The following is an 11,147-nucleotide window of genomic DNA, read 5'->3' as shown; positions in this document are numbered from 1 at the left end:
TATGTAATCCCTGTACATAGCATGCTAGAAACGAACCGACTGAGTTATCATGTAACAGCCACCGATAGCGTGCCCGCTCGTTGGCACTATTCCAACTTCGCTCAAGGCCAGGGGGGCCGAGTGCACAGCCCGCTCTGCTGATCCTCACAGTCGCCATGAGACGGCGGCGCCGGGCTGCGCGCGCAGGCTGCACGAAATAGGCGGCCGCCCGGCCCCAGGCGGGACAACTACGTCACGAAAGCCGCATATCCAGTCGTAATTGTCCGGTGCGACCGTCCGCAGGTAGCGTTGGCCGTCGGCGGCGGCGGAGCCCGCCCGGCGCGCCGCGGCCGAGCGACGGCTGTGGACGACGGTTGACGGTCCGGCCGGCCGCAGTGACCCGACCACGCCCCGTCCGACCGATGGCTGAGCCGCAGCAGCCGGCATCGTTCGAGGCGGCGCTGGCGCTGGCCGGCGGTGAGGGGCCCTGGCAGCGCCGGCTACTGGCCGTGGCGGCCGTGGCGCCGCTCCTGCTCGGCCTGCACAGCCTGGCGACGGTGGTGCAGGCGGCTGCGCCCGAGCACTGGTGCGCGCCGCCGCCGGCGCTGCAGCCGCTGATGCTCGACCGCCACCAGTACGTGCCGACCATGGCCGGCGCCAACGGACAGCGCCTCCTGCTCCAGTGCAATATGTTCAACGTGACCTTGGCGGCCGACGGCACGCTGCTCAACGACAGTGCCCTCGTGCCTTGCAACAGCTGGCAGTTCGACCTGACCCAGTACGGCACGACAGTGACTGTCGCTTGGGAGCTGGTGTGCTGGCGCTCTCCGCTGGTCGCCATTGAACAATCGTCCTTCATGCTGGCCGTGCTGGTCGGCTTCATGCTGTCGGGTGTGCTGAGTGACGCGCTGGGGCGGCGGACGGTGGCCATGTGGTACGGTCTGCTGACCCCTGTGGCCAGCCTGGCCGTAGCCGCGGCGTCCTCGCTGACGGTGTTCATGGTGTTGCGCGCCCTACTGGCGCTGGCCCTGCCTGGCCTGTTTGGTTCGCTGATGGTGCTCTGCTTGGAGACGGTCTCCCCGGAAGCTCGTGGCCTCTACGGCATCGTGTTCCAGATGCCGGTGGCGCTGGGTCTGATGCTGACGGCGGCAGCGGCGTATGTGACCAGCAGCTGGTGGGCAGCTGCAGCTGGTGCTGTCCGCGCCGGCGCTGCTGCTGCCGCTGCTGGTGCGCGCGCTGCCTGAGTCGCCGCGCTGGCTGCTGGGCCGCGGTCGGCTGGACGAGGCGGCCGCCGTGTTGCAGGACATGGCGGCGGCCAATGGGCGGCCGCTGCCAGACCGGGTGCGTCTGTTGCGCCTCCTCGAGGTCTGCCACCGCAGCGAAGGCGCCGCGTTACTGGCCAGCTCGGCCGGCCAGCAGCGCTCGTGCTGCGCCACCACCGCCGACGACTTCCGTCAGCTGCTAGCCACGCCGCGCATGCGCCGCATCAGTCTGGCCAGTTTCTGGTGCCTGTTCGTGGACGGCCTGGTGTCGTACGGCATCGCCGAGGACGCGTCACAACTGGGCGGCGACGCGTTCACGGCGTTGCTTCTCTCGGGCGCCGTCGAGCTGCTGGCCGACGCCGCTTCGCTGCTGCTGAGCAGCGCGCTGGGCCGCCGGCCGACCGTGGTCGCCGCCCAGCTGGCCACCGCGCTGCCCAGTCTGCTGCTGTTGGCCGTGCCGGCCGGCGGCGGCTGGGCGCGCCTTGGGCTGGCCATGACCGCCCGCTGCACCGTCGCCGCCGGCCTCAACGTGTTGGCGTTCTACTCGGCCGAACTGTTTCCGACGCCGCTGCGAAGCACGGGGTTCGGCGCCGGCGCCACCGTCAGCCGGCTGGGCGCCGTCGTCGCGCCGTTCGCTGTCCACGCCGCCGGCCGCGCCTATTGGGGCGCGCCGTCGTGCACCTTCGGCGTCTGCGCACTGACCGCGGGTCTGGTGGCGCTGCTGCTGCCGGAGACGCGCGGTCGACGGCTGCCCGAGTCGGTGAAGGAGGTGGAGGCCGAATGGTGAGCCTGAGCCGCCGCGCCGGCGGTCGGAGCCTGCCGGTGAGCGCACGGACGCGACACGGGCCGCGAGAAAGACAGCTGTCGAGCGGCGCAGACTGGCTGATACTTTTAATGAGAGTGTCCTCCCACCTATTGTGTACTTTTCACTTATTGTTACATCAAACGCGTTTGGTTTTATCAGAAATGCCAGTTTTCTCGGAATCATTGTAAATAGCTCAGAATTTCATTTGAACTTGCCGACCCCGCAAGAGAAGTCTCATTTGGCTCCGCTCACCACCACCAAGTCAATGCATTTCATCTGTCCTGTTTTTCCAACGTGTGTGTTCTGTTACGCTTGCAGCACACTATGTAACAGGTCAAATGTTTATGTAATAAATGCTATGAAGACTTGAAACACTGTTTAGACAAACATATATGTGAACATAGAGCTATTATCCCGCGATTCTACGAAGCGTTATACTATTGCTTTGATTTACCCCCTATGGCTTTTACCACAGCAGTTCTTTTCGAGGCGCTCTTCGGCCTTTGGGAAATGGAGCATCACATGATCCATGTGACGCACTGGTGCATACTTCACCCAAGCAACTTCCCGGTAAGAGGCCCCTGCCCGCTAGGCCAATCACAAACGTTCCTTTATTCGCACCAGTAGAGGTGCGCACGGTGTTTGTCAGGACGATGGACGTAATTTGGACTCTAAAAATTATAATTGATATCCTTAATTTGTCTCGACGGTGCGGAAGTGGCTCTACCCATTGCAATTATTCGAATAACTAGTCTTGAAGTTTCACTAGAGTATGTTTTTCAAATGTGTACCGAAGATGGGACACTCCCTTTACAGCCGCGGGGGTTACGTGAGCGCAGTCAACGTCAAAAGGTAGCTCTGGGGCCGGGACTGGGCAGACCGCGGAGAAGATACGCCACTGGACCAGCACTGCGGGTTTCAGATGCCCAATAGTCGCTTTTCACTCTACCGCGGCGTTTAATGAATTTTAACGTACTTATATAGGCTGGGTAGGTTGACAGACTCAAATGTAGTTCGTTGATCGGTTCCATTCACAGCTTGCCTATAAGAAATAACCCACGCCAAAATAAGCTTTGTAAAAATAGCTTTAGGCGCATCGAAGTGAACCTGACACCCATTATCCGTGACACCTCCACTGCTGATCTCGTTGTTCAGTTGGGGAGCCATCAAAAAGTTCAGGACCGCAGCGTCCAGAGTTCATATCGTCTAGGATCGCAGCATCCAGTGTCATAACGTCCAGAAAACGTCAAATTCCGTGCCCCACCACTGGGGAGCAATAAAAAAGTCCAGGATCGCAGCGTACAGTGTTCATATCGTCCGGGATCGCAGCGCCCAGTGTTCAAGAAGTCCAGAAAACGCCAAGTTCGCGCCCATTAGGGGCGTTCATAAGGTCCAGGGGCCCAAAGTCCCAGAGTCGGTAAGTCCAGAGCCGTAAAGTCCAGTGTCCAAAACGTCCAGTTTCCATGGCAGTCAGGCTAGTTTGGATTCCTGACGCCAGATAACACTACAGAAGCATCTGTGAGTCCGGCCACTTTTTCCCTCTTTTGTCAATAGATGCGCTGTTAATCTGGAATTCCACCGATGATCACGTCATGCGTACAGTCAAGCATGGTTACGATAAATTACCTAGGCGCCTGGCGGCTGTGTCCGGCCTTGGTGTGGCCGCGGCCCGGGGCTTACCGACGGACTGGGCGCAGATGCGCCGGGTTGCAGCGCGGCCGGAGAAATGGCGGGCGGCGCAGGCTCGGCAGGAACCGCTGCGCCCGCGGGGTAAGCGCGATCTCCTGCTCCGCCGCTACTGCTTGGGCCCCAAATGTCAGGGTACACATGGTTGTTCACGAGCCCTTCACATTGGTATCGGGTTCTTTCCACTTGCTTGGAGGACCCCGTGCTGTTGCTGCGGCCCCATATAAAGTAACGCTCCGAGGCACTCGATGCTCAGGGGCCCTATTCATCGACCTATGGCCCTTTCCCTTTTTGAGCTTATTTGTTGAGGACCCTTCACTTGTCAGAGCTCTCTCTCTCTGTTAACCTGCCCGGGCACTCTTGATCACACAGGGGCCTTAATACATTTACACTGATCGTCGGCTAGCGCCTTTTGTACAGGGGATCCTGTACTCCGGTCGGACCCTATATGTTAGCCTGCCGGGGTGCTCCCGATCGTTCAAGGGTGCCACCATATTGTTGTTAAGTTCTTCTCGATTGTTATGAGGACCCTGCACTGTTCACTGGAGCTTCTTTGTTGGCCTGCCACGGCAGTTTCGATTCCGCGGGTGCCGTCCTTATTGGTCTCGGGTTTTTCCATATTATAGGAGGGCCAAGGCCATTGACGGGGACCTAAATCTTCATCATTTTTATTGGGGTTTTTCTTTTTACCGACTGATGACTGAATTTATGGCGATTACGCCGACTGGAATTTACGGCTGTTTATGGCGATTGCGCCGATTAATTCGTTATTGTCATTGTGAAAATAATTTTATACGCCGCCGACGACGTACATCTTATTTTCATTGTTTATCAAAGTTGTGGCGATTGTTGTACCTGTACGCTACGTTTTCATATATTTTTAAGGATAGGATATGCTGTATTCCCCTGCAATAGGCAAAGTATAAACTGTATTAGTCCTCAGCCATCAGCTGATCTCATCTACTACCCGGCTAACCGTGTAAAAGCTAGGAATCAAGTTCGTGCCTGATTTTAAAGGCGCTTAGCAGCCAATTTAGGTGTGTGCTGCCATGTTTTCTTCGAAATGATTTGCCATAAAATGACAGAATCCACCATGATCCGACGAAGATCAACAAGCTCCATGTATTTGTATACACGGCACGCCTAGTTTCCTCGCGCTGTGCGCAGTAAGCTAGGTTGCCGTATTCGAACTGCATACATAAGAATATTAAAACTTAGTTGCCAGAATACGAGGATTTTCGGTGGATACAGCCCTGAAGTCTAACAAGTAAGAGAACTTCTCCAGTTATCTGGCATCTTCGAAGTGTGCATGTGTGAAGATTTAGTTACCATGAAGTTTACTGCTTCCGATCACTCCGATATGGTGTCCTGTTAGTTCTGGCCGGTGCTTTTGACCGAATCGCACATCGCGTTTCATTATGTGTGCATACATATATAGATATGTGTGATTTTGTGACGACAGACACACGAATTTCGCAGAACTTGCACGGTATATGACTGGTGACTGGCTCCTCTATATACATGGCTCTTCATTTCATTTCGGCATCCTAAACACTTTAAATCGGAACATAAAATACGAACATGCAAACCAATAATAAACTTTTCACTGGACAGCATTTTAGCAGTGCAGAAGATATCATTAGCACCACACGCTGTGAATAACACAATCAACACAGCAAATCACAACACTACATGCCAACCACCCGCGCTATTGATCGGTGTCTTGTTTCTTGTCTAAGTGATGCACTTGTGATGCTGCTCCAAAGAGACAGTTCAGCAGTTTTATCCATTTCTTTGTTTAGAAGTTGTTTGTGGTCGTGAATGAGCAATGCATCCAGAATATTCAGTTTCGTTTTGTGTGTGCATGATAAAATTGTTGTGTTTTCGGTGTAAACGCTCGGCGCGCGAGGAGAATATTGTGGGCGGGCTGTATGTGATTCCTTGGTGCCCCCTCCATGAGGTGCTCTGTGAGACGTCGGAACAAAAATGTTGTAGCTACACCACTGTAGTATACGGAACCTTGCAACAACGCCTGGCAGCGGTCAACAGACGGGTGGAAATGACCACGTATCGAATTCGGTACTGTCCAACGCTTTATGAAGTCAATGGGTATGCGCGTAAAAGGTGTCCCCTTGCCGGATGTTTCACTAGTGCATTTTTTATATTGGTAGTCAGGACGGATTACAGGAAGGCGCAATGGGAAAGCGCAATGACGTAATTTCTCTTGCTGGTAATGCTGCAACTGCTGAACACGTTCAGAGAATCAACTGGTCAGCCAACTAAATTGCATTGGTAAAACGTTCTGGTCAGCAGCTGAAGGCATTACTTCCCATCCTGGGTTCCTCAGCGACTTTTAGTCCAGTGATAGCCCTCAGGACCGTACGGAGACCCTCATAAGGATGCATCACAACCGGTCTCCTCCTCGATGCGGCTGGCCCTCTAACTGACACATCCAGCAACGGATCGGCGCAGGGGCCCTCGCTAGTGCAAACAGACTCTTTACTGGCACAGGAAGTCCAATAGTTGGCATCGAGACACTAATTCGCCTCATCGGTCCCCGGTTGAAATAGTGCAGAGGATCCCTCGTCCGGTTCTGGTGTCCCTGGCTGGCACAGGCCTCTCCACTGTCCCATTGTTCATGACCCTTTTGTCATTTCTCATGAATTCTTTCATTATCAGGAGGATCCAGACCAGCACAATAGGCCCTTTGACATACGGGGGCCCATCATCGTCCCTATTCAGCAAATGTGCTACTGCTTGGGGCTCATTGTCGGCGCATGATATCTTACAGGGGTTGTGGTCACTGACCAGCAATGTGGGTCCTTTATTGTTTCAGGTGTCCCGACGAATGTAGGATGCCTTGTAATTGGCATTTATAGATCTTGGTCTTGTCTCTGCTCGAGAAATAACCGCCACGCCCCAGAATAGCACGGAACAAACTGCTCGATATGGCTGTTCTCAGTCAATTGCTTCCAATAGAGACACAGTCGCAATGATCCCCGATCAGTGCTAGAGCTACTCTTACATTTTAGGGTCCAACCTTCAGGCAGTGATCCATCCATACGACCTCTGGCTTGCCCCTCGGCCCTTTAATTGGGCTCTTGATCTTCGGCCCCAAGGGGCCAAAAAAGGCCCTTCGGAACCCATGGGACCTTTGGAGCCTGGGGGGGAAGGTGAGGGGAGTCGTGCTTAATTCGGTTCTCCGTGAAAATAAAGCTTTAGGGGGCATTTTAAGTGCTCCTGGAAACTTGCATCGCCTTAAAATGAATGTTTGGGCCGATTGCTGTGTTCCATTTTCAATTGGGGGCTCATAAAAATAAATGTTATGATGCCCCGCAATTAAGGTTCTTATTCCCTTTTCACCGAAGGAGCCCAACCAGGACTTCAACCGCGCAAGGCAGGGCAATTGTGGTGCCCCTGTATTCCCGTGCCCCTTGAAAGGGAAGTTTTGGACCACCTTCAGTCGTTCTTTCGATCGCCTTCTTGCATTTGGTGTCCCAAGGAAATAAATGCAGTGGTGGTCCGAAAGAAAGGTGTCACTTTGCCGAATGAGCCGATGCAAAATTTCGGTAATGGAGAAGCACGGGCATTGTGATGACGCGTCGCAAAACCACAATGACAACGGAGGCTGTTGGTGCCCGTTTCATTGAACAGGGTGCCCCTTCCCCGAACGGTCCGATTCAGAATTTTTCCAAAATGAAAGGCACACCAATTGTAATGCCGCTGGATTTTGGCGCCCTTTTAAATTATGGTTTTGTGCTTTGTAAATGGTTCACTTTGATTTAGTACCCCTTGGTAATCAAGATGATGTCGTCCCGCAAGGACGGTTTTTGCACTTACCTGCACATGGGCCCGATCCAGGATATTTTTAGGGCAGAAAGCTCAACTTAGTTATGCCCCTGGAATTAATGGCTCTTTCAGAATAAAGGGTTAGGTCCCTTTCCGGCACTCTCTGGAATTGGGTGCTTCTCGAAAATAAAGGTTATGTTGCCCCAAAATCAAAGATTTGGTGCTCCCTCATCGCATGGGCCGACAGGGTTTCGTCGAGACCACGGCACGAACGTCGTGGCGCCCCTACAATTTGGTGTCTCATAAAAATTTAGGTTATGTCGTTCCGAAATGAAGGTATTGTTGCCCCTCTGCGATGAGATACGGTGCCTCTTCAGGGCGTCCAAACCTCCTTGCGCCTAAAGGGGAGAGGAACTACCCCATGGCCCCTCCCCCTCTGGACCCGCCCCTGCTTTGTGGTGCATCAGGAAGTGTGTGCCTCTGGAAAACAAAAGCTAAGATACCCGGTAATATAGTTTTTTGGCGCTCTCTCGTGGAACAGGCAGATCGAAAATTTTGCAAGGGTTAAAGGCATAGATATTGTGATGTCCATGGGTTTTGAACGCTGTTTAAAACCAAAGCTTTGAGAAATTTGACTTGCTCATTAAGATAGAGGGGCTCTTTAAAATGAAGGTTATGGTGCCGCGAAATGAAAGTTCTGGTGCTCCAAACTGACCGTTTCGGTGCCCCCTAGCCCAAGGGGCCAATCCGGGATTTCGTCAGGGTGGGAGGGACAACAATGCTGTATCCCTGAAATTTGGTGCCCCGGGAAAATGAAGGGTTTGGGCCGGTTATGGTGTATCCAGATTTCAGTGTCTAACGGAAATAAATATTTTTTGTCATTTGTGGTGCCCGTGCAATGTGAATTTAGATAAAGGTTATGTAGATATGAAATGAACATTTTGCTGCCCCCTCACCATATTTTGTTGTCCCCTCACCCCAAGAGACAGGGGGCATAACCCATCCAACCCCCACCCCCTACCACTCTGGATCCGCAATTGGTCAAGGTCGGTTGACAAGACACACCTCATCGCCTCATCGCCTCAAAGCGTAGCCCGTTATTTCTTCCTAATTTTTCATTCGGCTCCTCGCGTAAGCCCCATTTGTGTCACTTTGGTGTGAATCTGAATATATACTGTGTTGTGTTTATGACTGCAAAACCCAATTCTATGCTCCTAAAGTGTTGTTTGTACATGCTATGTACCTGGCGCCTCCTTCGCACGATACATGTGTACTGGGTCATGCTGCCTCTAAACTCTCCCCGCGCAGGCTCTACGCGCATATTTCCCGCAAGTCAACAGATACCCACCAGTGGTTCAGGTACGCACGCGAACAGGTACGCACGCTATGTTGCTACATACGGCCCGTTGCTAGACGCCTATGGCATACTGCGTCGCTCATCCCGTTTCAAGAATACTTGCAATCAGCTGATCGTTGGCGCCAGCCTGCCTGTTGTCAAGCGCGTTTAGCTCGGCGCGGGGATGAAAATGTTCCAATAGCATTCATAATTGGTCGGTGCGGGGATGAAAATGTTTCAATAGCATTCATAATTGGTCGGCGCGGGGATGAAAATGTTCCAATAGCATTCATAATTGGTCGGCGCGGGGATGAAAATGTTCCAATAGCATTCATAATTGGTCGGCGCGGGGATGAAAATGTTCCAATAGCACTTCATAATTGGTCGGCGCGGGGATGAAAATGTTCCAATAGCATTCATAATTGGTCGGCGCGGGGATGAAAATGTTCCAATAGCATTCATAATTGGTCGGCGCGGGGATGAAAATGTTCCAATAGCATTCATAATTGGTCGGCGCGGGGATGAACATGTTCCAATAGCATTCGTAATTGGTCGGCGCGGGGACGTTTCTCGCTTTGAGTGTCTCAGGCGCCGTAGTCGTCTAGCGCCAAACTCCAAACAGATCGCGACTTGTCGCGTGGGAGCTGGTTTTCGGAGGCGGGCTCAGCGTGAGACAAAACAAGGAGTAAGTAAATATGCAAGTAAGCAAACATTCTTGCCTCACATGGTTGCAACTGCCAACAAAATAAGGATCATGTTTTCACGAAACATCATCGCCAATATCCAATGCAGCAATGCGGCAAAAAACGTGTAAGAGAGCGAGAGTAGGTACTTACACATGCGTGCGACATAACACATGCAGAAATGATATCACCATCAACCACATATTTTTAAGCGTTACATGATAAGAATTCACACATTTGCACTCTAGTTCTGGATACACATATAGCCCGTTATATAACTCCGTTCACAAATAGGCAAGATATTACGGAGACTAGAAAAATGCAAGAAGGAACACAAATGCACTGCATGCTGTCATCTCAACCGAGGCAGGCATCAGAAAAAACCTGCCTCCGCCTGAAATGGCGGAAAATCAAATTAAACGGCAGAACCTGCCTCCGCCCCTCTGCATGCTGGCCAGTATCCGGTAAATACCGACAATAGCATGATACTCTGACATTTGTCTCGGTGTTCCTATATGCAATCGTTCACGCCATTTCCATTCGCGCCAACCTGCCTGTCGCCAAGTGCGTGCGAACAGTCTGGCGCGTCAGTGAAGATGTTCTCGTTGTTCGGACGGGGAAAGTTTCGCGAGCACCGGAACCTTTCGGCGCCAGCCCATGGACAGAGCACAACTTGCTGCGAGAGGCTTGGTCTTTTGGGTCGGGGTCAGCGTGAGGTCAAGTTAGCAGCAAGCAACTATGGAAGGAAGCAAACATTGTTTTTTTCCTGTTTTGCCCACTAGGGCTTCAGTTATTAGCAAAATTAGCAAAACATTTTACAAAACTTTATTAGCAACACGTTTGGCCCTCGCTGTGATGGGCGGTGATTATGGCGCGCGTTTTGATACCAAAACGTGTTCCTAGATTTTCTGGCTTCGGAGCAGCGGCAGTTTGTGATGAGCACTCGACGGCGATCTATAGCTGGCTCAGGCGGCGGGCGGCAAGAGAATTACACTACAGAATGTATTCAGAATTGAACAAGACACATGCCAATTTAAGATCGGTGTTACTCACTGCAAGGCTCGTTCTCGTAGGCATAAAAGAAGCTACAAAGTGCGGTTTTCTGTAAAATTCGACCTTTGACCCGTCGACAGCATGAAAACTAGTACCAATCGTGAAATCGCGTTCAGAACAATATACTGCTGTTTCCGGCAAGCTCCATCTTTATAAGATTGGAAACGCCGGGGGGACGGTCGCATCAACCCCCTCTCCCCCTGTCAGCCCGAGTTATGCAAAATGGCGAATCAGTGCGATGGTTAAGGCGTACAGCGAGCATAAGTACTTAAACATACGTACAACGCACAGGCAGAAATGATATTACTATCAGCCACATATTTCCTAAACGTAACATTACATGAATCCACATTTTTTGCACTCCGAACTGTGGGTGCCAAAGCTCCCCCGTTATGTCACTCTGGTCATAACTCGGCCAGATATTCCGGAGGCTAGACAATCTGCACAAGAAACAGAACATTGTACGATATGCTGTCATTTTCACCGACAGAATCACCTAAATATCTTGTCACCGTCAATCACGAAAAGATATATGGTGCATGTGAGCATTTGGC

General features: G+C 52.3%; 1 protein-coding gene across 1 annotated transcript; it reads left to right on the top strand.

The window, feature by feature from the left end:
* The first annotated feature begins 209 nt into the window (after positions 1 to 209).
* Positions 210 to 2,398, top strand: LOC119094171 (solute carrier family 22 member 7). Its single transcript, XM_037217246.1, has 3 exons — positions 210 to 1,154; positions 1,438 to 1,599; positions 1,690 to 2,398. The coding sequence occupies exons 1-3, from the start codon at positions 402 to 404 to the stop codon at positions 2,026 to 2,028; spliced, it is 1,254 nt and encodes a 417-aa protein (XP_037073141.1). The 5' UTR covers positions 210 to 401; the 3' UTR covers positions 2,029 to 2,398.
* The last annotated feature ends 8,749 nt before the right edge of the window (positions 2,399 to 11,147 follow it).

Source organism: Pollicipes pollicipes, unplaced genomic scaffold (assembly GCF_011947565.3).
Source record: "Pollicipes pollicipes isolate AB1234 unplaced genomic scaffold, Ppol_2.1 Scaffold_4002;HRSCAF=4701_pilon_pilon_pilon, whole genome shotgun sequence".
Taxonomy (NCBI): Eukaryota; Metazoa; Arthropoda; class Thecostraca; order Pollicipedomorpha; family Pollicipedidae; genus Pollicipes; species Pollicipes pollicipes.
The sequence above is the reverse complement of the archived record's forward strand: the minus strand, read 5'-3'. Positions and strand labels throughout refer to the sequence as shown.

Bases quoted from the DNA above. Each gene is read 5' to 3' on its own strand.
- LOC119094171 (XM_037217246.1), top strand. From the start codon at position 402: ATGGCTGAGCCGCAGCAGCCGGCATCGTTCGAGGCGGCGCTGGCGCTG. The intron at 1,155-1,437 runs TGGGCAGCTGCA...GACTTCCGTCAG, and splicing joins CGTATGTGACCAGCAGCTGG to CTGCTAGCCACGCCGCGCAT. The intron at 1,600-1,689 runs GCCGCTTCGCTG...AGTCTGCTGCTG, and splicing joins CCGTCGAGCTGCTGGCCGAC to TTGGCCGTGCCGGCCGGCGG.